General features: G+C 34.8%; 2 protein-coding genes across 2 annotated transcripts in view; one reads left to right on the top strand and one right to left on the bottom strand.

The window, feature by feature from the left end:
* LOC149792983 (leucine-rich melanocyte differentiation-associated protein-like) overlaps positions 1 to 3,705 on the bottom strand; it is a 42,916-nt gene extending 39,211 nt beyond the window's left edge. Inside the window, exon 1 of the mRNA XM_089966852.1 lies at positions 3,610 to 3,705. The gene's annotated coding sequence lies outside the window, so the exon portion shown is untranslated. The remainder of the gene's footprint in view (positions 1 to 3,609) is intronic.
* LOC149792984 (WD40 repeat-containing protein SMU1) overlaps positions 3,683 to 27,879 on the top strand; it is a 55,624-nt gene continuing 31,427 nt past the window's right edge. The window contains exons 1-6 of the mRNA XM_089966851.1: positions 3,683 to 3,808; positions 4,039 to 4,105; positions 11,098 to 11,241; positions 16,632 to 16,784; positions 22,477 to 22,627; positions 25,859 to 25,947. Of these exons, the coding sequence (XP_089822977.1) occupies positions 3,783 to 3,808; positions 4,039 to 4,105; positions 11,098 to 11,241; positions 16,632 to 16,784; positions 22,477 to 22,627; positions 25,859 to 25,947 (630 nt within the window). The 5' untranslated portion in view covers positions 3,683 to 3,782. The remainder of the gene's footprint in view (positions 3,809 to 4,038; positions 4,106 to 11,097; positions 11,242 to 16,631; positions 16,785 to 22,476; positions 22,628 to 25,858; positions 25,948 to 27,879) is intronic.

Below are 27,879 nucleotides of genomic sequence, written 5' to 3' on the forward strand. Positions count from 1 at the left end.
TTTTACAAAAATGGTACTAACAGCTGCCTCGCTTGGCACTCAGCATTAAGAGGTTAGTGTTAGGACTTGTCGGCGTGGTGTCAGGATAATGTGACTGGGTGGGACATCATGCTAAATGTCTGTGGCATGATGTCCCAGTGCTAGACATCACTATAAACTGCCACATTAGACATCGTGGCGATATGACTGAAAAATTATTAAAGCTACATTAAAAATCCAAATCATATCACATCAAATTAAATGCTAATAAAGTATAATAGCAATTGTTGTTGTGCCACAAGGCAAGAAAAAAAAAATTGATATTAAATTTCTTTAAAAGTTCTGAGATATCTACTTTCTGTTGCACTTTCAGAAAATTTTAATTACTTGTCACTTTGTGTCTGTAAATTTGATTCTTATCTCAGTTGTCTATTTTTGCTACATTAAATCACAGTGGCAACGTAGTGGTATTTACTGCAACAATGAAAAATGGAAAAAAATGCTGTTTTAACTGAAAAGTAATCACAATACACTGGTAAATTTAAAATGATTTATTACATGAGCTGCATATTTGGATGATATCTACCTTCACCTCAAAAATGAAAGACAAATATAAAGGAGAAATATCCTTGAAAATTTGAATGGAAAAAGAAAACATGCATTTCATCTTAAGATTAAAAGTTTATTTAAAATGTCATTCACAAATGGAACCCGTTGAGGCAATGAAAATGTATTAATTTATCACTAATGGGCTAAGAGAGTTCCTTTTACATTGGCTTTAATAGTTTTCAATTTCTTTCCTCAGATAACATTCAACTCTCTGAAAGGGTTATGGCCTTCATAATGTTTAAACTGCTACCATGTTGTCAAATGTTTTCCGTGCAGGGTACAAATGGTCCAACCTTCCACCTGATTTCTGTTCAAGAACTATACAAAATTGCTAAATTTTATACAAATTTTCTTTCTTCTGCAGGATCTTTTATTTATCATTACAGTATAATTTCTGATTGCAAATTACAACACAACTGTAAGTAGTATTTTATTACTCAAGGGCTGTCACCCCTGCTGATGATATATAAGAAAAATATCACTGAAAATTCTGAATGGAAAACTTCTAGCCCAACTTATCTTGTGTGCCACATCATGGATAACCAGTCCAGTATTAATACAATACAGTATCTGCAAAGAAAGCAAGTATATAAACTACAACAAATCCTTGATCTTTTGAAAGAGAATGGAATGTATGGCTCAAAATTAGCTGTTGTCTACTAGCCCAGTAGCTTTTATATTTAAGTAGTCTGATGGCTAGTAGAGTTTTAGTTGCCACCAGTCAGCATTTGCGGCAAGGATTAGTGAAGATTCAGCAGGACATTAAATGTTAAGATCACTGGTCCTTCTGGCTACAGAAAAATTGTATTAAATTACAGGCCTAGAATGCACAGTGCATAAAATAAAATTACTGATGTGTGTACAAAATGAGCAGGGGCACCAAGTGGATGAGTGGTCTAAAGCACTCACCGTTACAGATCACTACCGTCTCACCTCTGTCTGCATGGGTTTGAGTCTTGGGCTTGGCCAATGTGGGTATGCGAGAAAGCTTGCCAGTAGCTTCTCATGGGTTGGTGGTTCTTTCCAGGTTTTTTCTGGGTTCATCCTCCACCATTGATACTGGCCGCCATGTATAGCCTATCTTGTGCTGACAAATGGCATTAGAACCTATAACAACAACAACAACAACAAAAACACATTAATTTCTATTATTTTATACTCTCTTTATCTACTTTTAAAACAAATCATTTGTAAAGCATGTTAATGTTATTTTCTGGTGGCTTTTGCAATTGACAGGTGTTGACCTTAAAACTTTGCTGTATGTGATTTATTGTTGGAACAGTCGGCAGTTAACATGTACTTTCATGCTCATGTTCAACTTCTACAATCCCAGAACCACTTGCTTTAATTCTCTCTGATGAATTTCTGTTGCTGGTGGGCACTGTAAGTGGCAGAATGAGGACCATAGAAGTAGCATCCATTTTTCCAAGATGATTTACCCTTTACGCAACATATATATCAAGTTCCCTACATTAGGACCATCATACAAACATTTTTTTTGGTATTACCACAATAGAGTGACTCACCTTGCATAAAATGCAATCTAAATGGTGTCTGTTTAACAGGAAATTAAAAGCATGTTAATACTGTGGAAAGAACAACAAACAGACAAATATAGTATTGTAAGGTCAGTTTCTTTATTTACTTATTTACTGATTACTAACTTTAAGACCTGCAATACCATAGCACTCCTAGCTATACCTAATAAATAATATAGGTCTGCGATACCATATCACTCCAAGCTATATCTAATCTGTACTATAGGTCCCTGATATGACATGCTCAGTGCGACTGAAAAGTATTGCCTGATTAAAATCATCATTATCAATACAGTTAACTAGCAAACTGAATGATGATGTCAACGTCTATCAATTAAGTTACTCATCAACCCTTTTATTTGATTCATTTCTTCTATAGAAAATGTTATATAGGTCATGCATGCACATTAACTAAAATTAAAATTTAGAAAGTTTAATACTAATTTTGTTTAATTAACTTCTATTCAATCCTGATTATTGAATGATCTGCCTTAATTGTCATAAAGAAATCTCCAGACAAAAATTATTGATTGCTATGGACTTTTACAATGGTGGCTTAGTGCTAAACTTGGTGAAGAAAAGAGCACATCATATCATATCATCACAAAACAGGGTAATATGAATTTGTTTCTCAACATGTGTAGCTTTCATTGTGACATTACAGCGCATGACATTCAATCTGGATTGTACTGGATCACACCTTTTGGTTGATTTCGTCAAAAATTGTCAACATAATTTAACATTGATTTTGCCATATGTACTTCTAGGTGAGTGTAAATAATGATCTTCTAAAGGAATATGGATGTATAAAAATCCAAATAAAGTGAATAATTGCATACAGAAGTATGCAAAATCAAATAAAAAAAGAAAAAAAAAGATGACACCAATTAGGCCAGTAAGACTTTATTATAGTACAAATCACATGGATCATGCAAGCGCTGTTAGTGATATAAATTGTAAAAATAATTTTATTTTTAATACCTAATCATAATTATAATATAGTTACAACAAAGTTATTCAATCGTGATTTTTGAGTGATCTACAAATTGTCATAACAAAATTTCCAGACGAAAATTATCAATCGCCATGAACTTTTACAATGGCAGTTTGACATTACACTGGGTCAAGAAAGTCAATATTGGACTGAACTATTAATAGTGCACGGGGAATCAAGGTACGATTAAAAGTACGTTATCATTGAATTTGCCGTTAAGAATTTTTCGAGAAAAATGTTCAATGGAATTTTGATGGACAAGGCCCGAAATAAAGTGAATAAATACCATTTAAAGGTATGTGTTGTCAATTCTCCAAAATGACAAATGCAGCTGCAAAGTAAGACTTGAAAAACGTTCATGAGCTTTGTGACTTGTACTGTATACATTTTATGGAACCGAACCATCCAAACAAAACCCATTTAAGTCCGTAAATAGTTCCCTTTCAGTATGACCATCAAACACGGTTTATTTCAGCAGCACTATCTTACCTCAAATTTTAATACAGAATTGGTAGTAAAATAACTACATTAAAATATGCTTGATCGATTGTTGCCTTCCATTTTGGACAAGTCACATGATTATCTGATAGGATAGTCTAGCAGCTTATGTTGTTTTCGAAAATAATTGCAAGCGTTTTGCTAACTTACAAGAAGCGACAACAATGGCAGTCGAAATCGAATCTGCAGAGTATGCGAAACTGTTTTCATTAATTCTGTTGATTTCAGCAACATTATGCCTTAAATTTCTCAAGCTGGAAGACGTTATTAGAAAATTTGTCATAAAATGGTTACAGCAAAAAGGCTGAATGTTTATAAACATTGCAGAATTCGTTGAGTTATTTGGTGAATTAATAGGAACGTGTTTTCGGTGTTTTGTTTTACAATCGGACTTTTAACACTTTATTTCTTCATTTTCAGTGTTGTGAGGTTGATAGAACAGTATCTGAAAGAAAACAGTTTGATGAAGACTCTTGCAGTTTTGCAGGTAATGTGGTCAAGTACTGTGTTGTAAAATTCATATGAATTTAATCGGGTAAGAGTTTTTTTATAATGCGAGTTTCCACGTACCCATCCAACTACATTTTCCATATTTGGACATTTATTTTGGGGGGTGGGTTCTGAGTCAATCGCTTGTAGAAAAAAGTTGGAATTCACTTCTATGATATGGAGGCTGCATGGGGTAGCCACCTACCAGTGGGCCTAGCAAAATTAAACAACGTTACAATAAATTCGTACATGCATGAAATTGGTACCTGGTCATTTTGTACCCAAGTTGTTTCGTACCCAAATGAGTCGTTTCGTACCCAAATGAATAGTTTCATACCCAAAGCATAGGTCTTTTAGGACCCAAGGTACTGGTCGTTTCATACCCAAAGCTATAGCTGTTTCATACCTAAAGTACAAATGTAACCAACAATATCATAAAAAACATATGTGGCCGGCAGTTGTCAAAAAAATGGCTTGGTGGCCCATATAGTATACCATGTTCAACACATTTAAAAGCAGACGACAAAAGAGAAACTTAAGCAACACTGTTTTATCTGCAATCAGCCCCATTAATTAAAAGATCGCAGAATTTCTAGTTGCTTTGAGAGGATAAACATTTGTAATTTTTTCAGTCATGTTAGTCATTACTAAATAATACCAAGAAATATGGCTATGTTTGTTTGTGTTTTTGTGTGGTTTAATGCCATTTTTCAGCACACGATAGGCTATACATGGCGGCCAGTATTAATGGTGGAGGAAGAACCCGGGAAAACCCCGGAAAGAACCACCAACCCACGAGAAGCTACTGGCAAGCTTTCTCACATACCCACATTGGCCAAATCCGAGACTCGAACCCACACAGACAGAGGTGAGATGGCAATGATCCGTAACCGAGAATACTTTAGACCACTCAGCCACTCGGGGGCCCCTGCTAATTTGAACAACAGAAAAAAGAATGGACTTATTCAATTATTAAAACCTGGCCAACATTTTATTTTTATTTTAACTGCCAATGTGAATTTTTGTTAATTTTCAGTACATAGAAGCTGCTATACAGTGAAAAAAATACAATTACTATAGAGGGCCCCAAGTGGCTGAGTGGTCTAAAGTGCACTCCGTTATGGAACACTGCCATCTCACCTCTGTCTGCATGGGTTTGAGTCTAGGATTCGGCTAATGTGGGTATGTGAGAAAGCTTGCCAGTAGCTTCTTGTGGGTCGGTGGTTCTTTCTGGGGTTTTCCCTGGGTTCTTCCTCCACCATTAATACTGGCTGCCATGCATAGCCTATCGTGTGCTGAAAAATGGTGTCAAACCCCACAACAACAACATCAATTACTAAAATTATTTATATTTGGTAAACGTTTCACCCAGATATGCTTTGCTCATGCAATTTTTAAGGTAGGAAAAAGATTAGACCTAGAGAGTGAGCGGTAAATATGACAATACTGTATATTTGACCTTGGAAATTAATGGGTATGAAACGACCACTACCTTGGGTACAAACTGACCAGCACCTCAGGCATGAAACAACCAGCATCTTGGGTATGAAATGACCAGCACCTTGGGTACAAAACGACCAATTTCAGCTGTGTACGGAATGACCATGAGCCCATGACATTGATAGGAAATTGATTTTATGAGAAATTGCAAGTAATATTATTGTTATGTCTTTAATCTGCAGACTGATGAGACAACACAACATCATTGGTGAAATTTGATCTGGTACTCGCTGTTTGCATTGCTATTCAACATGAGTACACAAATCTTACAACCAACATATCCACGATATCAGAGGTCCATTAGTCAGGTGATATCAACAGTGATCCCCTTCACAATGTTGTTGTAAAAAAAAAAACTGGAAATATTAAATGAAAATCACATCCTGTTTGGTGTTACACCTTACAACAACAATACATACTGTTTGCAAAGAATGAAAGAACACATAATTTTCAGTATCTTTATTCCAAGAACAACAACCAGAAACCTGTTTAATGTCACATCAACCTGGAAAAAGCTGGATTCATCAAGCAGACAGCACATTTCATTGCAGTTACTAAGTCACATGATACAACAAAACCATTGTTGACATTTATTCTTGATAAATCAGACTTTCTTCAGTGCTCAGAAAATCCATTAGCCTGATGGACGGGGCCCTTCTATAATTTGCAGGGTCTGTAGGGGACCTTGAAAAGCCTTGAAAAATGAATTATTCCTTCAAGAACTTGAAAACATGAAAATTTAAAATATTGTTTGGGTACCTCGATAAGCCTTGATTTTCTTGAAACCAAAAGGAATTTTTGTTTTACAGAATTAAATAAAAAGTAAAGGGAAAAAAAACAAAAAAAATACAATCTCTCGCAAAGTTCATGCCAGAATGGAAATTTTTCCACAACTCTCCACTGCACAGTCATACATTTTGAACTTCCAATTGTATGAAGCCAGGATGTAGCAGTGGTTTAAATTTGAATTATTATCTTTGACATGGCTGGCTGCCGATTTCAACTCTGGTGGCTAGATGAAGAAAAATATAAGGTTTAGATTATGAGATCTTTCTCGGAGAGCCTTGCAAAATGCAAATTATGCCAGAAAGATATTGATTTGCATGCAGTGGGAGAGAGTGCTCCATGGTCACATGCAGCTTGAAAAAAAAAACAAGCTCTTGTAATGGCGCTTAATACAGGCAAAACAAGAAGCATTCAGCATGAAATCATTTTTGATGAAAGAGGTATGTCTGTGAACACAGAGATTCAAGGTTTAAAATAGAAACTGTATATAATCTTAATTATGGAATTAGTTTCAATCCTGTTATATTTTGGGATTGAGTGGAAATAGGACAGACGATAATTGCAATGAACACAATAAATCTTGAAATATAGAATACAGCAAAACTGAGAGAAATATTATCTAATGTGAAATAGTTTAAAATTTCCATAGTATTTTCAAAAAAACATTAATATAAAAAAATATCTACTTTTGTTTTTGTTTATGTGGATGAGTGAAGAAGAAAGGAAGGTACTGAAAAAGACATTGAGACAATGACAGCTGCTGCTGTTGACTATGCATTGAAGGCAAAGATCCATAGGAAAATTTCCTTTATAATGACATCAAAAATAATTTGAGGAAAAGTGAAAAGGACAAAATCACTGAACTTGGAGCTTTTGAAAAACAGTTTGATGACAAGCTACAAAAACTGAAAAATTCACTGAAAAATAATTTGGACCTTGTAGATAGTGTAGTGTAGACAGTGTAAAATGAACTTATTTCAGTGACTACATTATTCTAATGCCCAGATGTAGAATGTTTAATATTAATGGGAAAGATATCACTGTTCATACTACTGACTTCTTGTTTTATTTTGTTTTTTTTTAAATATATTTGCAAGAAATATTCCATAATTGCTGAAACCCTGACAAATTTAAGCAAGAAAAATAAGTTTCTTTGGACTGAAAAATGTCAGGAGGCTTTTGATAAGTTAAAAGCCATACTTAAAAGTGTGCCAGTTCTTACAGCTCCAAATTTCAGCCAAAGATTTAAACTGTCTGTTGATACAAGAGATGTTGGGGTTGGAGCAGTATTGATTGAAGAAGATGAAAATGGTGTTGATCATCCCGTGTGCTGTTTTTCTAAGAAATTAAATAAGCACCAAAGAAATTATTCAACAGTTGAGAAGGAATGTTTGACTTTGATATTGGCATTACAACATTTTGAAGCTTACATTAGTTCAGCTCCTTCTTTGATAATTGTGTTTAGTAATCACAAGCCCCTTACTTTCATTGGCAAGATGAAAAATAAAAATCAAAGACTATTAATATGGAGTTTGTTGTTATAGAAATATAATATTGACATCAGGCCCATCAAGGGAAAAGATAATTTAATACCAGATGGACTTTCACGTGTATAGAAATGTATTATTTACAATATTTTGTATAATTCATAAGAGTTCTTATGTTTTTTTTTTTAAACCTCATGTATAATTAATCTATGGTAAAAAGAAAGCTTTATTATGTAAATCTTTCTTTTTCTTTATGGAGGGAAGGGTTATGTATATTTGATTTAATTTAATTGTTTGTTAGTCTCGTATATAATTAATCTATGGTAAAATGAAGGCTTTATTATATAAATCTTTCTTTTTCTTTATGGAGGGAAGTGTTATGTATATTTGATTTAATTTAATTGTTTGTTAGTTTTAATTTTTTTCATTCCATTACATGCTATTTTAATGTAACTTTATTTACTGGATTTAGACATTTTCCAGAAATTTTGTTTGACATGACTGTTTTTTGTAAACACTAATAATAGAAACTTTGAATCTACTGCTGACCTAGTTCCTGACCTTGATTCAGAAATCAGTAAGAGTTGAAGCAAACAGCTTTTTTATATTTTTTAAAATTCTTTACCCAGAGTAAAAATCATTGGTTTTATCGAGGCCATACTAGGAGTGTGTGATGTTAAGCATGTAAAAAAAGCTTGTGTTGTTCTAGAAACATGATCATGTGACCCTCATATGGGAATCTGTTTTACATCTTAAATTTGTTTAACCGTTTTCTGTAGAGAATTTAGTTAGTCAGGCTTTAAACCATTGACACTTAAAGGTGTTTTGTTGTGACCAGATGAGTTGAATTTTTAATTTTTCTTCAGATTATTTGGATTCCAAGTGATTATTTTTCCCTGAAAATCCTTGTGCTCTAAATTAATTCTTGGACAAAGAAAGCTATATAAATTTACACAGAATTCAAACACTGGAATATTATTTTTTGTGATTCAACAAAGAACTGTTGACACATCAGGATGATGCTGACCACAGCATACATTATTGCCTTCCATTTTAGATTTCATTGGGATTCAAATTCAGTTTCATTAGGACTTTTTATTACTAGGACTTCTCTTAGTTTTAATTCTCGGATTATTCTTGAATTATTTTTGGTATTTATTCATAGAACTGCAAATTCTTTTTTCTCATTTTTACCTTGTTTTTCTTGGGAAATAAATTATTCGTTACATTTTATGATGCTTGTTGTCTTAACTCTTTTCTTATTGCGTTTTTTAAAAGCCTAAATGTAACACTGCTCTGCTGGAAATCTTAGGATGAATTGCAGTCTTACAAAGGAACTCATTAACATATGCTAGTAAATAACTAAAAATATAACTTCTTTTTTTTATCCAAAGTTTTCCAGAAGTTGGGTTTGGCCTTGATATCTTTCACAACATTCCATTTGGCCATCATGTTGACTTGTGTGATCCATATAAATTATATGATTAAAGGATCATCAAACATAATTATTTTTATGATTCTCAAAATTAGTTTGTGACAAATACAACTGTTTTATAAAAATAATAATAATTTTTTAATTATTTTGTCATTGAAAATGAACAGATACAGCTAATATTAAATTTCTTACAAGATTACTCAGAATTCTGCACATTTATTACTGACAAACTACAGAAATACTGATATACTGAAAAAATACCTTGGTAAACCAATATACTTGGTAATACTATCCACCTCAAGTAATTGGACCTCACATTAAGAGAAAGACTGCATGATTTTTGTTGTTGTTGTTGTTGTAGGGTTTAACTCCATTTTTCAGCTCAAGATAGGCTATACATGGCAGCCAGTATAAATGATAGAGGAAGAACCTGGGTAAACCAGGAAAGAACCACCGACCCATGAGAAGCTACTGGCAAGCTTTCTCACATACTCACATTAAAAGAATACAAGACTTGAACCCACAGAGGTGAGATGGTATTGATCCGTAATGGTGAGTGCTTTAGACCACTTGGCCACTCGTGGCCCCACTACATGATCGAAACCATATTTCTACCAACTAAAAGACTGATTCCTCAAATATTCAGTTGATGAAGCTGTCCTTCCAGAATGCGTGATATATGTAGTGCCTTCCCCAGGCTGTTTTAGGATGGCGCTGTGCCATGCTATTTTTTTACTGTGCCAGCCTTTTTTTCAACAACTTTGTCTTTTCATTCATTGCAACATTCCACCCACTCATTTTGTTTCTAGTGAACTTTATCAGTCATTCATGTACTCAGTTTAATTTCAGTTTTTGTTAAGATTTGAATGACAACATACCTATGTCCAAAGCTTTCGTTTTTCATTGTGTAGCAGGTCACTCCTAATTAACACGATTAAGTGATGTGTAAACAAAGGTAATCATTTATTGGAATTGACTGCTTACAGCAGTGTATGTATGCACTCAGTGGACAACATTTAAGCATGAAATTGAACTAGATATGACGGTGCTGGCAACCTAAGGCACGCATGCCACAAGGTGGAGCATCAAGAGTTTTTTGTGGCACGCAAAGGACAGCCAAAAATCTCGATTTTCACAGTGTTACTCTTTCACTGGTGGCACATGCTCATTCAGTTTGTAATTAATCTGGAAAAAGTGACATGCTATGTAAAATAGGTTGCCGACCCCTGAGATATGACATGTTCATTATCGTCCATTCATCCAAGAAGTTACACCTAATGTGACTGAGATGAGCCTCAAACAAACAAGTTTCGACAGATGGCAGTTAACGAGAAATCCTACTGACTGGTTTTAACATTCTTAAATACACTGATCCTGCCCTTCAGTAATTTAAATGTTTGTTCATTGGTTGTAATTAAACGATGCATTAATGAAATAAAGCCATAATAGATTGTAAAATTTCTTATATGTCACTTATATCCACGTTATTATTGTAATTATTATTTTTGGTAACATTATCTCTTTGCATGAATTCAGTTTTCTTCCAAAACATTACTGCTACATGTACATGCATCTTTTGCTAAAGAAAGACGAAACAAACAAGAAAATTAATAATGAGAAAGAATGTATCAAGGATTTTAGCTGTTTAACTTTGTTGGTTGGACTATGTATGAAACAGAAATTTATAAAACTTGTTAATTCATCTATTACTTTTACAACAAGAACAACCATAATAATTATAAAAATAACGGCAACTAAATATTGCCTTACTTATTATTACAGGAAGAGACGGGCATATCTCTTAACACTGTAGACTCTGTGGATGGATTTGTCTCAGACATCCAGAGTGGACACTGGGACACAGTTCTACTGGCCATTCAGTCCCTTAAGCTGCCAGATCAAAAGCTGATTGATCTGTATGAACAGGTAAGCATTCTTAATGTTAGCTAAATACTATCTTATTTTCAAATACAGTGAAATTTTATGACAGCTACTGCATTTTATTTTCAACTAGCTGTATGTGTTTTTTTGGGTGCTCACTAGTTGTTATGTACTTTTGAGAGAGTGACATATGTAAGGTGAAGTTGTTTGCATTTAAAATATGCACATTGGAGAGAATGTTGGAATACCTCTATGCTACTTTGAGGTAATGTGGCTGACATTTCTTTAGATATTGTACTTTTGGAAATTGTACATTATCTAAGCACACTGCTAACTAAAATGACTGCTCCCTTGTGCTGAAAAAATCAGCCTGAATTAGTCTAAAGTACTCTATCCTTAGCAGCTATTCAAATAAGGAAAATAAATTTTGCCAGACTAGACAATACCAGCTTCTGAAAGTGCAGTGAATGAATTACCAAATACATAAGATGTAAAAAAAGTTATAATTTCTTTTTTTTATACAATTTACCTCTGAACTTCAGGAAGTGAAAATGACCAAGTGGAGCTAGCAGTTTTTGAAAGGTGCACATCTGGAGTAAGGCCAAGCTGTTTACTCTATAACCCATATTATACCCATCAATCATACACCAAAATAAAGGGAATTAAAGGTTCTTTAAACAATACCTAAGATATACGTCTTTTTTAAATAGCCATTCTTTAAAATTCTAACCCTACGCAAAATATGAAACTGTAGAGTGCCACCTTTGCAGTTATCATCAATGTTGAAAATTCAATTTGTTTCTCACCTGGTTATAATCAGGTTATAATCAGGTGAGTTAACTTTTGGTGGGTATCTTCATCAGTTATCTGCCCACAATTTCAAATTAAAACTTTTCAAAGACCACCTGACCAATTTGTAAATAATTTTAAACAGAATTCTGGCGCCAAGACCTTTAAAATTTATTCATTGAATGTCAATCTATCAACCAATATGACCACCTTTACTAACATTGGAAAAAGCTTTTAATGACTTTTCAAAACAACCACTCAACCAAATGTGACCAAATTGACAGAAAGCATCCTGGCATAGGTGGCTTTCCGTTTTAGCTAGCAGATATCATTCGACCATTAGATATGGCTGTGACTATTAATAATAGGAAAAAAACAACTTTAAATCTGTTCAACAAAATTAGATCCGATTTGACAGAAAACAGTGGCAGAATTATTTTTACAGTAGATCCAATTTGCCCTTAAATGTGACAACTGTTACTAAATGGAGAGAAACATTACACAACTTTATCAAAAACAAAATGCTTGTCAAAATTTCACCAACTTGACAGAAAGAGCCTGGCTAAAGGTCTTGATATTGGACCAGTTAGATTGATTTGCCATCAAATATGGATGAAAAATTAAAAACTAGGGATATCTTGAAACAGTTGTTTTCATACCATATACAGTCAACAGAATTGTAATATATTTCTACAGAAAGAATCCCGCTTACCCAGATTTCTTGGTCAGCTGCTGCATTTTGTCTTTTAGGCAGACTTCTGACAGGTGAGCAATGACTTAGTGCACCAGTGAACCTGTGGCATAAAAGTTGGGCGTGTTAGAAAGATTTCGCTTTGTACTCTGGACATACCTGCAGTGTTATTGAAAGTACATACGAGTGTTCATTTTGTACATTTTTATTAAACTAAAAAAACAAGTGTTCTGTTTGTTTGCAGCAACACACTTAATTGCCACTTACTGCCATACTGGGTTGTTACTTTCATGAAGCTGACCTTTCAACTCTGCAGACCTTTAGTATGGTCCATTAACATGAACACCTAATCAAGACTGGATCATGATTTCAGTCTCATGATATATTCTCTGACTGGTCAATATCAAGACTGGATCATGATTTCAGTCTCATGATATATTCTCTGACGGGTCAATATCAAGACTGGATCATGATTTCAGTCTCATGATATATTCTCTGACGGGTCAATATCAAGACTGGATCATGATTTCAGTCTCATGATATATTCTCTGACTGGTCAATATCAACACTGGATCATGATTTCAGTCTCATGATATATTCTCTGACTGGTCAATATCAACACTGGATCATGATTTCAGTCTCATGATATATTCTCTGACTGGTCAATATCAAGACTGGATCATGATTTCAGTCTCATGATATATTCTCTGACTGGTCAATATCAAGACTGGATCATGATTTCAGTCTCATGATATATTCTCTGATGGGTCAATATCAGGGTTACCACTTTATTAAGTAGTTGTTTCATAGTATGATTCATTTAAATACCATTTGGACTTAAAAGCTCATACTGAATACTGTAAGGTATTTTTATAGTGACTGTAATTTCAGAAATAGCAAAGTTGAAAAATATGAATCCACACCTGAAGTGTGACTAAATGAAATCAAATCATGAGTGTTTGGACTGATGTCACATTATATAAAATAATGGCTTGTTATAGCAATACTGTGTTGATGGAACTTGTAATTTTTGGAGGAAATGAACAGTATTGGTCTGAAAGTGAGAAATTGTGATCAAATTTGGTAGAAATTATGTCATGTGACAGTTTTGTCCAGGTAAAACAGTACCTGGATTTCACTGATATAGGTAAATGATGTGCTCTCTTAGGACTGTCTTTGACTTTCATGAAATGAATCTGATGTAATCAAAGTCAAAGCACACAGTTTACTCATTTATTTCAATAGAAGATAGCATAAACTCGTGTCAGTTTTTGAACATAAGTCAAAATAGTGTTACCTGTATGTGGGTTTCCCGCAATGTGAGCTAACATTGCATTTATTCAAACCATGATTTGTAAAAACACCACAATGGATCAAAATGAGACAACATAATTTACTCTTTAAATGATTTTTTTAAAAAAAAATTATTGAATACAAAGAAATTTACTTTGACTTACCTTTTGAGTTAATTGTATAAATCACCTTGTGAGACAAAATATGTTTATGAGCATCTTTTCAGAGACCTGAATTTGTCATCTTTACAGTTATATCAAATATGAATTCCTTTCACAAGAAATAAAAAAAATTACTTCATGGAAAATATGGTGCCTGCATTTATTAAACATCTTGAATTTACTTAGTGTTGGATGGTAGTCTTTCCCATTAGTTACTTAGTGCTGAAAGAGTTATTGTTGCAGCTGATTTTGAGAAGATCACACCTGATTTGTTTTAAAGGTGATATGAGAAATAGGTGTAATTGTATTTCTCAAATATAATAATTTAAACTACCCACATTTCAAGAATTACAGTTCCTCACCTATCAGCCAATAAGTCAGTGTCAAGTTTAATGTTATAGACTGTTGTCTGTGCATTTGAACACTGATCATAAATAAGGTGGATTTTTCTTATATTCAGCACTTTATTTTAACTCATATTCAAAAGTTTTAACTCATACAACAAAAGTACATAGCAATCTTGTGATTTATCTAAAAATCATTGTTGGGCAAGTGCAATTTAAAGTAAGTAGTTCAACTTCACATTAGAACAGCATAGAAGAAAAGAATAAAATTCATATTTTGCAACAATATTTCCCTGCATCATCCCTGTCAAGCTAGTAGGTCTAAATTCAGTTGGAATTGTCCCCTCAGTATGCTTTCATTGATAAAAACTGTAGGTTAACTTATTTGTCTTTCCCTGTCAGTTTTTCACATAATGTGAAATACATGCAAAGTTGGCAGGTATTATTATTTTCTTATGAATGGGTATAATCTTAATAGATTTTCAAGTGGTCTTCCTTATTTGAGAGAAAAAAAGTGTTGAACAAAGGTTTTTAGTTAGTCTAAAAGCAGCGTTAATATAATGCATTTTGAGTTGTTGCATGAATCAGTTTAAACAAAACTTGAAGCTTTACTGCTTTTCTTAGGACTAATAATTATCCATACATTCTTCATTTCTGTATGTTTCCAGAACAGCACATTAGCCTAAATTGATTGCATAAAAACAGCATGTTTTTTTCCTTAATATTTATGTACATGGGAAAGCTACGTTTACTTGCAAATTACTCAAGGTTGTTGCAAATATTAAGCTATCCCCTCAGAACTCTGTGCTCCTCCATAACTTTCCCAATTCATTTAGGGCCATCCTCTCAGCCTCTCTTGAGGTTTTAGTTCACAAAGTCTAAAAGACAAATTTATACTTGAAACTTTGTATAGGTCATTTGAAAATCAGGCTTCAATTTCAGCCAGTCATATACTTCGCAACAGATGAAACTTCTTTACTACATCATCAGCAATAAGTTCTGTACCCAAAAAATGCCCCCTTATTCCAAATTGTTGCCTTTTCTTGATGAAAATGCCTCTGCTACAAAAGTTACCAAGTTACCTTTGTTGCCTTCCTCTGTGTACTTGAGAACTTATTACATTTTGGATTATTAAAAGATTTATGATTTGAGTAGATGCATTAGCTTTTGGATGAACCAGAGCACAAGACTTAAGAAATCCAGCTTTGCTTGCTTTTTCTTTCCTGTTGTCAACACTCTGAAGATGTACCATAATTTTGTAGGATCTATCTGGTCTTGGCACAGTAAAACCAGTCTTGAAAGACCGATGCTATGAGAGAACAATTGTCTTTATAACCAGATTCTTAATGTACTGATTTATTGATTATATAGTGTTTGGGCTGTTCCATTAAAACATACATGAGACCCAGAGAAGGCACTTCTAAAGTGGGGTACTCACCCATAGATGCAGTTTAGATTTTCTTGTCATTTTAATATGAACTCTCAAATCAAAGTACCCTGGCATATATTTTTAAAAAAACTACCTTACCTGTTTAAATGGAACAGCCCTTATGACCTGTCATGAGATATCACCTGTCTTTAGACCAGATCATTTTTGGGTAGAAGAGGTAATCTTAAAAGATTGGTTCTATTATATTTTCAAGAGAATATTCTGTACGTTTTGAAAACAAGATATTTCTTATTCCAGTTTTACATACCTTGTACATGGAGCTCAGAGCTACTAGAATGTTGGGTTTGGACTACCTTGAAATAAGTGGAGTTTAGGTGGCTCTGCGTATGAAATATTTTGTTCCTGAATCCTATGGACTTCTAGAATGCTAGGGTTCTTTTTTAGCTACTTTGAAATAAGTTTAGTTCAGATAGCCCTGTGGAGTAGTACATTATTCTGTTACTTGTTCTCGTACATTTGTTAAAAATAAAACTTTGAAAATATTTTGCAAACAAGAACAAGTAATAATGACTCATAACAAAGATAGAGGAAAAAGTTGCAACAAAAAGTTTTATAAAGTGCCAGGGTGAAGAATGTAAGTAGACTCTCTGGTTCCTTTTCTGTTAGCCCAATGGGATGAGCAAACATTATGAGAAATAATGTTACAGCCAGTGAAATAAATACATACAAATATTGTACAAAAATACTTAAGGATTAATTTCTTTCAGATTGTGTTGGAGCTGATCGAGTTGCGAGAGCTGGGAGCAGCCAGGTCTCTGTTGAGACAAACTGACCCCATGATCATGATGAAACACAACCAGCCTGACCGCTACATCCACCTGGAAAACATGTTGGCAAGATCATACTTTGATCCCAGAGAGGTAATACCTCATTGAATGATTTAGAGATAATACCTCATTGAGAGGTAATACCTCATTGAATGATTGTTTTGTGAGTAATGCTGGGACTTCTTTCATTTTTCCCAGCATAAAAATTCGTAGAAACAGGCAAGTGATTTTGGTCCTTTAATATGATTCCTGATGGTTCAGTACCCCCCCCATTATAATAGTGTTTTGGGAGTCTGTGTGTGCCAAAGTTACCCATTAAAGCACAGTACTTAGGGGTCTATAAATGCTAACATCCCCATTATAACACAGTACTTAGGGGTCCATAAATACCAACCTCCCCCATTATAACAGTACTTGGGTGGGCGGTGTCCATAAATACCAACCTCCCCAATTATAACACAGTACTTGGGGGTCCATAAATGCCAACCACCCCCATTATAGCACAGAAAATGATAGAAAATGCAACAATACATATCAGAAAATAGGCAATAAATAAAACACAAGTCAAATGTACAATTATATTACTAGTTTATATATCTAAAATATTTTTTTTCACTTCATGATGTTTTTTTGTATCTTACTTTGTTCAGTAGTAATGTTTTAAAATTGAAATAAAGGTGTAATGATAAATTTCAAGTCCTTTTCTTTCAGCTCTTGATTGTCATACATTGATAGATCACACCATCCAAGTAACATTAAATAGTGATGTAGCTCCTGCCATAATAAATATACTTGTCTATCCTCATTTCAGATCTACAAATGCATTGTCATCAAATCTGATGATACATTTTAGGATTCAATTCTTTTTGCAGTTGAACCATTGCATGATTCTTTTTTTTATTCAATCACATATTTTATACTTCTAAGTACATTTTGGAATTAAATATATGAACATTTAATTATTTATCTGTACAAATTGCAGTATGTAATGTCAAGTAATTTTTGTTAGTTAAATATTGTGTCTTCATTACATACACTGATTAGTGACTGAATGATGGCAAACCATATGTTACAGGCTTTTAGGAATTTTATTGAACAAGATAATAGAAATAACAAACTTTCATGTGTGTAATCCATTTGAAAGGGAATGAGTTCAAAAATTAGCACATTTGTTCACAAAAAGCACTAATACAAATAGAATAAGCACTGTTCACTAAGTTTAATGTATTTCCATCTTCAGTATTTTATTACATTTTGTGTTCGAGACCTGATCTTTTCTTTTTGGCAGAGTCAGTGATGTTTCTCAGCTCATTATCTTTAATTGTACAACATTCTGGCTTTTTAGCTACATTAATTGTTTTAACAGGCCTTATTAGTGGTTACATTGTGTAACTTAGCATCTGTCAGTAACAGTTGATTTCTCTCTTATAACTGGATAATGCATTCTGGACAGCACTTCAGTCATTAGTTATTGCAGGATAGGATAATGCATTCTGGACTGTATTAGAGCACTTCAGTCATTAGTTATTGCAGGATAGGATAATGCATTCTGAAATGTATTGAAACACTTCAGTCATTAGTTATTGCAGGATTAGATAATGCATTCTGGACTGTATTAGAGCACTTCAGTCATTAGTTATTGCAGGATTGGATAATGCATTCTGGACTGTATTAGAGCACTTCAGTCATTAGTTATTGCAGGATTGGATAATGCATTCTGGACTGTATTAGAGCACTTCAGTCATTAGTTATTGCAGGATTGGATAATGCATTCTGGACAGCACTTCAGTCATTAGTTATTGCAGGATTGGATAATGCATTCTGAAATGTATTGAAACACTTCAGTCATTATTATTGCAGGATTAGATAATGCATTCTGGACTGTATTAGAGCACTTCACTCTTTAGGTATTGTATGAGAAATACAATAGACCAGCTTATCCTAGGCTCTTGGATATCAGCAGATCACAGAAAGGACTATACACTTTTGTTTATTGACACTTGGATATAAACAATCCACAGAAAGAATTTGCAGTGGCATGAATCAGCTTGTTCAGCAAGGTGTGTTTATAGAAAGTAAGTTGCTGATCTCCTGGAGTGGCTTTTGTGCTTAAGGCAATTTGGACTGTCTAGTGTACTGTTACCAAATAAAATAGTTCATATGACTGATAACAGTTATAGTTAATGAGAGACTTGGACCACTTTTTTACTTGGAGCTGGATATAGAATATGACAGAATCTTGTCTTGGATTTAAATAGAACACTGTGAAGAATCTTTGTAAATGTTTATAGTCATCTTCTGAAGATACACATATTGACCGACCAACTGTACTCTTGCATTTTTTAAATAATTAATGTCCCCTTTTCTCCTGCAGCTAACAGTAAGACAGATTTTTGTGGATGCAACTTCACTTCGTTTTTCTTTTGGACTGCTCTGAAATTACATATGGTTATCATCTAACAATGCACCTACTCACAAATCTTTTTGCTTCAGCCATTTTTGTAAGAGTTATGGCCCTTTTTGACTCACAGCTATATGAAGGTTATATCAGAATATTTTGAATGCAGTTACTGTTGCTGTTTTCAATGGATTGCTGTAAAACTCATTATGTACTGTGATCATCATCTAAAGATTTGCATCTTGATTAGTGATTGCATAGCTTGTTGTACATTGACTGGCTGTATAAATGAATTAGCATGAAAATTGCAATACAAATTTTTAAAACATTCACGTTGATTTGAGCAAAATGATAAGTATAACTCTGGCATATGCATAGTGCAATCTTTAAATTACAAGGTTTAAAGAAAATTGTTGTTATCATTATTACATGCATCAGTCACAGGTGGTTGTCCTCGGATACAGGAGGTCGTGGGTTCAAACCCCATCCGAGTCATACCAAAGACTTACAGAAATGGTACTAACAGCTGCCTCGCTAGGTGCTCGGCATTAAGAGGTTAGTGTTAGGACTGGTTGGCCTGGTGTCAGGATAATGTGACTGGGTGGGACATCATGCTACATGTCTGCGGCATGATGCCCCAGTGCTAGACATCACCATAAACTGCCACACTGCAGACATCGTAGCAATATGACTGAAAAATTGTTAAAGCTGCATTAAAAATCCTAATCTCACACAAACACATACACACACACACACAGGTGGTTGTCTCCACATGAGGAACAGTCTGTCACAAATGTTATCCTGTCTAATAACAGTATGGATGTACTAAGTATAAGTGAATTGGTGAAATTCTTAAAGCAACAGTCCAGTACATGTCATGATAGGTTCACTGTGCTTAGCGCCAACACAACAGTCCAATACAAGTCATGACAGGTTCACCATGCTTAGTGCCAACACAACAGTCCAATACAAGTCATGGCAGGTTCACCATGCTTAGTGCTAACCCAGCAGTCTAATGCATGTCATGACAGGTTCACCATGCTTAGTGCCAACACAACAGTCCAGTGCATATCATGATAGGTTCACCATGCTTAGTGCCAACACAACAGTCCAAAGCATGTTATGGCCGGTTCACCATGCTTAGTGCCAACACAACAGTCCAATGCATGTCATGACAAGTTCACCATGCTTAGTGCCAACACAACAGTCCAATGCATGTCATGGCCGGTTCACCATGCTTAGTGCCAACACATCAGTCCAATGCATGTCATGACAGGTTCACCATGCTTAGTGCCATCACAACAGTCCAATGCATGTCATGACAAGTTCACTGTGCTTAGTGCCAACACAACAGTCCAATGCATGTCATGGCCGGTTCACCATGCTTAGTGCCAACAAAGCAGTCTAATGCATATCATGATAGGTTCACCATGCTTAGTACCAACACAACAGTCCAATGCATATCATGAAAGGTTCACCATGCTTAGTGCCAACACAACAGTCTAATGCATATCATGATAGGTTCACCATGCTTAGTGCCAACACAACAGTCTAATGCATATCATGAAAGGTTCACCATGCTTAGTGCTAACCCAGCAGTCTAATGCATGTCATGACAGGTTCACCATGCTTAGTGCTAACCCAGCAGTCTAATGCATATCATGAAAGGTTCACCATGCTTAGTGCTAACCCAGCAGTCTAATGCATGTCATGACAGGTTCACCATGCTTAGTGCCAACACAACAGTCCAATGCATGTCATGGCTGGTTCACCATGCTTAGTGCCAACACAACAGTCCAATGCATATCATGATAGGTTCACCATGCTTAGTGCCAACACAACAGTCCAATGCATGTCATCATCATGCTTAGTGCCAGCACAACAGTCCAATGCATGCCATAAGAGGTTCACCATGCTTAGTGCCAACACAACAGTTAAATGCATGTCATGACAGGTTCACCATGCTTAGTGCCAACACAACAGTCCAATGCATGTCATGACATATTCATCATGCTTAGTGCCAACAGAACAGTCCAGTGCATGTCCTGACAGGTTCACCATACCTAGTGCCAGCACAGTAGTCTAATGCATGTCATAACATGTTCATCATGCTTAGTGCCAACACAACAGTCCAGTGCATGACAGGTTCACCATACTTAGTGCCAACACAACAGTCCAGTGCATGTCATAACAGGTTCACCATGTTTAGTGCCAACACAACAGTCCAATGCATGTCATGACATGTTCATCATGCTTAGTGCCAACACAACAGTCCAATGCATGTCCTGACAGGTTCACCATACCTAGTGCCAACACAACAGTCCAATGCATGTCATGACAGGTTCATCATTCTTAGTGCCAACACAACAGTCCAATGCATGTCATAACAGGTTCACCATACTTAGTGCCAGCACAACAGTCCAGTGCATGACAGGTTCACCATACTTAGTGCCAACACAACAGTCCAGTGCATGTCATAACAGGTTCACCATGCTTAGTGCCAACACAACAGTCCAATGCATGTCATAACAGGTTCACCATGCTTAGTGCCAACACAACAGTCCAATGCATGTCATGACAGGTTTATCATGCTTAGTGCCAGCACAACAGTCCAGTGCATGACAGGTTCACTGTGCTTAATGCCAAACAACAGTCCAATGCATGACAGGTTCACCATACTTAATGCCAGCACAACAGTCCAGTGCATGGACCCTCAATTGAAATGGCAGCATAGACCATCAGTTGAAATGGCACATGGACTGGTCACTTTAGAAAAGCATTTTAATATGTAGCTTACATTAATCTCAGTGAAATAAAAAAAGGACATGGTTAACCATAATTCAGTAGATTAATATGATAATTAGACAGACATTTTGACTGGTGAAGGTTGCATGAGATGGTCTGGTGCACTTAATAAAGGAGTTGACTAAATGTTCAAATAGCCAAAGTAAGTCCAGATCAGGCTTTTAAAAAGAATCATTTTTATAATTAAATCACCATATCCTTAATTTTATCAACATTTACAATTTTGGTAATCGCTAATGGGAACCTAGCATTTTGCATATTTTATCACACCCACATTGGATTTTATAGAAGATGCTAAATAATAGCTAGGTTGGAGTTGTTTTCCATGCTAAATAATAGCTTGGTTGGAGTTGTTTTCCATGCTAAATAATAGCTTGGTTGGTGTTGTTTTCCATGCTAAATAATAGCTTGGTTGGAGTTGTTTTCCATGGTGATGTTTGCATCACCACATTAATAATAGAACTTCACACATCGGTTTGGTTAAAACAATAAGAACACAAAGTAGTTCAGATGTCCGGTTTATGGAACGTGAGAAAATGTTTTTGGTAGAATGTAAGAGAGCAGGTCTAAATCTTGTTACAGGCCTATCCAGAAGGTCAAACAAAAGAAAAACGACGTACAGCCATTGCACAGGCCTTGGCAGGGGAGGTCAATGTAGTACCCCCATCTCGTCTTCTGGCCCTTTTGGGGCAGGCTTTGAAATGGCAGCAACATCAGGGGTTACTTCCACCTGGTAAGTAATAGACTAAGCTTTATTTGAATGCACGAAGAAATGAAATAGTTTTTTGATTAATTGAAATTTATATTAAAATAAACTAGTGAGGTTGAATTTCTCATCCATGCTCAGGCCTTTTATGTGCATATCCTTGAAGGCACACACTGAACATTTTGTGCTTTGTGTCATTTGTATACACTGGCTTTATGTAAGTGAGGTATACAGCAAGTTTTAATTTATAAGTCAAAATTGTCACTACCCAGAAATATTGGTGAAAAGCTGTCATATCTAGTTTAATTTCAATAAATCTCACTCCTTTGGCAAATGAATTACATGATATTCTGTCACTTTGTATGATGCAGAACACCTTTTTCTAGTTCTCAGGGTACATGTTCCATTTTGTTTCGGTGAAACACAGGTACATAATGAACAGTGGTCATTCACAGAACCTGTACTTACGGTAGACACTCAGAATAAATTCTGGTAAGATACAAGACCTATGTGTACTGTAGACACCTGAAATAAAGTCATTGGTCAGACATAAGACCTCTGATGATTGTAGACACCTGAAATAAATACATTGGTTAGACATAAGACCTCTGATGATTGTAGACACCTGAAATAAATACATTGGTTAGACATAAGACCTCTGCTTACAGTAGACATTCAAACTAAGTACAGTTGTCAGACAGGGAACCTCTGTTTACAGGTGACACTCCAACCAAATACAGGTAATGATACTGAACTTCATTAATACAGCCGCCAAAATCTACACCAACACCTGATACACTTTCTTTGGAGGCATAAAGCAGAGAGACTGAGTGAAAAGTTGATATATAAGCAATGAAATCATACCTTAAATATGGTATTGTTCATTTATAAATATTTCTCACTTCCTGAAAGATTATAGAGAATCAGTTAGGTTAAAACTTGTCATCTTGTTGCATACCATCCCCAATTTTAGATTCTACGATCTTTTTCTATTTGGACACAAAATTTTGAGTGTAACCACTGTGCCCATCTGATGTATCTTCTAACATTTTTACATTATATTTAGTTTGTGCTTTAATAACTTTACAAATATTTTACTTTCAAGTGTGTACATCAGTTGAGGAGATTGGTTAAATAAGGTGTCTTACGTTTGTCTCATCAGTAAATGGTGAGACATAGGTATCACTTTTCCAGGATCAACAGGGATAACAGCATCAGTGTTAAGGTCCTGTCTTTTTGAAAGCTTTCTTAGTCTATTACCAGTTTCCTTGCTTAATTGGAACTCATTCCCTTTATTTTGTAAACTTTTGCTGAAGAAATTCTAACAAAAACCCCACCAAAATGAAATAGATACTTGGGGATAAGCAAAGGTTTTCCAGTCTAGTTGAGTGTCCTTGGTCAAGAAAAGTCTAAAAGTTAGGTTATTCTAACTTTATTCTAATTAAGAGCATGCTGTATATTTCTTATGGTAATCTCATGGACTTTAACGGGCATCACAGAGGCAAACCATGATTTCGTCAGGTTTTGTGGCAGCAGCACCGACAGCCACCAGACCCATCTAAATCATTCAACACAGCCTGTTAGCTTCGCTAGATTAGCCAGCGAAATTTTGTAGGTAAGAAAATTTCAGTCTTCATCTTCTTAACTGTAGATAATGGTCACAGATCAAGTGACCCCAGGCTGTGTTGTTATGTAATTAGGAGAACAGTTTATTGTTCACATGGGAAATGCAGCTGTTCTTCCCTTGAAGGATACCCGAGGTAGAGGTCAGATGCTCACTGTCCTCACTTCCTGTTACTTATTTTCCTTACGTATTGTGATTGGGGAACATATTTGAAGGAGAAAGCTAATTTTTAGGTAAATTATATTTCTCTGAGAGTACTTACCCAGTCGCAATACTTAAAAACCTCCAAACCACCCCGCCATACGAGCATCCTCATGAGTATCTCACTTAACTAAAAATGAGTGACACCTGGCAGTGCTAGGGGGAGGTAATGGGCAAGAGTTAATGGTCTTTGTCACTTGGAAATATACAGGAAAGGATGATTTTCATCTTTTAGTAGGGCTGGATTCATGAGTTAGCAGGCTAGTATTCCTGTCCTAACATAATATGATCAGGTAAGTATTCTTGGAGAAAGATAATTTACTTTAAAATTTACTTTCGTCTGTTTGAACATTTGAATTTAATTTCCTTGGCCAAATTCCAATTTACTATGTATTCCAAAGCCTTTGTTATAACATTCCTTTGTCACTTATAGTCGATAAATACCAAAGTCCTTACAAAGGCACCAGGTAACAAAAGCTCTCACACCTCATTTCTAACAATAGTGTTTTTACAAATGCTACTGGTTCATTGCAATTAAAGTATGATATATGTTTTTGTCTTGTTCTTAAGCTAAATAATAGAGAAATATCCTTTAGCTATCATTCTATATCTGTATGCTGATCGAATACAGCTTAGAGTAAATCACCCTCATGTTCATTTGAATTCTGACTTTATGAAAATGGCTGAAAATTTGCAGGTCACAAAAGAAAAAATGTCTCTTTAGACAAAATGAAAGGCTGAAGGTTCATGCTTTTGCAAACATGGATTAGTCTAAAAAGGATAAATTGTAATTGCCAAGCCAAATTAAAAAATACAGATTGTTTTAAAAATGTCAAATCATAACCAGCCGAGTATTGTGCATGGATAACAGCAAAAATATTTTAATTTTAATATTAGGTTAATTAAAAAACATGACTGTTGACAGTTTCTTTCCATCCAAATAAATAAAGTACTAAATTACTAGTTGTTATTGAAAAGTAATGTTTTGACATAAATTAAAAGTGATTTTTTTTATTCACCAGCTGATACATGTACATGTATGTTGGAACTTTCATCAGATGGTAACACTTGCTGTTTTATGACTTTATTTCTTCCTGATAACATGTATTTATACAAATGTATTGTGTTTGAAAATTGTATACGTGTTCTGAATATAAACTCTAAAAATTATTTCCATTTCATTTTAATTTTATTAAAATAACTTTAATCTGATTCATTAATTTTGGTTTAATGAGAGATAGTTGCTTATTTACAAATATAGTAGAACAAAATTTGTGTTCTTTAAGTAGTCCCTTTGAACAACTGTACTACTTGTGAAAAGAAGAATAGAAAACTTTGGCTGTTTATCAGCTCTAACTTCCTTTTAAACTTTGGCATTTTTGTCCCTCATATTTTATTGTAAGTGTTCATCATACATGTCCATTTTCTTTTAGGTACAACTATAGATGTGTTTAGAGGTAAAGCAGCAGTGAAAGAGCAGGAGGAAGAAAAATATCCGACACAGCTGAGCAAGACCATCAAGGTAAATTGTTACAGCTGTATTCCTTTTAATGTATCTTAATGTTAAACAGGCAGTTTTTTTTTGCAGGCAAGACCACAAAAGGTTAACTAACTGTTAAGCTATATTTTCCCTTCATTTATCTTTCACTGTAAACTGCATGTTTTTATGTGCAGTTTCTCTTTTGTTCTTTAAACCCAAAGATATTTATTGGTTGCAAACAAGGTTTATGGTAAAAAGGGTAGTTGATGGAATGTTTATGTAGTTTTTGTCTTTCAAGCTTTACCGCGTTATTAATAATATGATTAGTAGATAAAGTATCTATTTTCAGACAATTATAAAATGACACACATAATGAATTCTGATTAAACCGATTTGTATCCAAAAGAAACGAAGAGTTTAAAATCAGAATTTCAAATTTTTTGGTTTTATATAAAAACAAGTTTTTGAATGAAGATATCTCTGTCATCTTAAAACATTTTCACATCACAGTTTGTGATTATAATATTTATTCTATTGAACCATGTTAGGTGAATTTGATAAAACATTTTAGTTTTAATGTTATAATAGCTAAAAAAAAGTATACTAATCAAATTTAATTTTTGTTGAGCCTGGGTTAGTGGCAAGGTGAAATACAGCAGCCACCTTTCGGCATCAATAATTTTCTATGCTTCAGGATATAGATTTTTTTTGAATTTGTGCTGAAACAATTTATTAGACTCTACACCTTCAGCATCTTGTCCACTACAGGTTTTTCAACAGAACGTAGACTGGCACAATGAAAATCTATGATACAGAATTTACAGTATAATAACATAAACCCCATGATAGGTTCTTATCATTCATGGCATGAATCACTAATAAGCTAAGACAATTCATTCATCGATGCACTCCTTCACCCCATTGACCTTGGAGTCGAGGTCAGTCATGTAAAATTGGGATTTCCCTTTGAAATTTTCATTTGTATATATTTCCTAAACACCAGATGGATTGTCTTCATGCTCTAAATGAATCATTATTAGGAAGCTATAACACTTCATTTTCTCACAAACCTACATGCCCTGTTGACTTTGACATAAGGAAGCAGTCATTGAAAATGAGTGCTCAGGTTTTGGTTAATGTTTCTTCCTTTCCTTATATTTCTGAAACTAAGATTATTCATTCTGCAACACAGTCACTTGTAACTTTGACCTTGGGATTGAGGTCACACAAAAAACTTTGACTTAAGGTTTTGGTTAATGCTTTTTAATTTGCTATATATAAACCCCTTTATGCATTTTGTTTACACTTAGGATGCTAAGATAATTTACTATTCACTATACTCACTGTACATTATTACTGGGGTTAAAGTCCCATTTTTTTCGTTTGTGGGCAGGTGCCAGAATAGCTCTTTTGGTAGAGCTTTGGTCTTCTAATCTGAGTTTTGCAGTTTTGATACCCACCCAGGCCATCCCAGGTCAGCTGCTTTGTTGTGCTCTTGGAAAAGGCACTTAGCTCCCATTTCCTCTGCATGATATAGCCAGTAATTTGTTAAAAATGCCATTAAAACCTACAAAAGCAAATTTTAACAAATCAATTTTGGACACAGCACGTAGGCTCAGTCCTACTTGTTCTGAAGTACCTGACATTAAAGTTCAAATCCATGTAATTTTAAATCTAAGCTTTATACAGTGCCCCCCCCCCCCCATACGGCCACCCCTTCTGTACCGGCAAAGTGGTCATATAAGACGGGTGGCCTTTCTAGAGGGGGACTATTGGTGACAGGTATGTGTATGTAGTAAGAAAGCTACAAATAACTTCAAAGCATTTACAATCTTCATTTAAAAGTAGCACTAATTATTAAAAGGGTCTTCTGGTCTTAAGAATGACTTATTCAAGTTAAAATACATTAATAGCTCTGATTCTTGAGCATGAAATGCAAGTAGGGTTTTGTTAACATGCGCATGCCAAAACCAT

Source organism: Sinohyriopsis cumingii, chromosome 8 (genome assembly GCF_028554795.1).
Source record: "Sinohyriopsis cumingii isolate HCF-2022 chromosome 8, ASM2855479v2, whole genome shotgun sequence".
NCBI classification, from domain to species: domain Eukaryota; kingdom Metazoa; phylum Mollusca; class Bivalvia; order Unionida; family Unionidae; genus Sinohyriopsis; species Sinohyriopsis cumingii.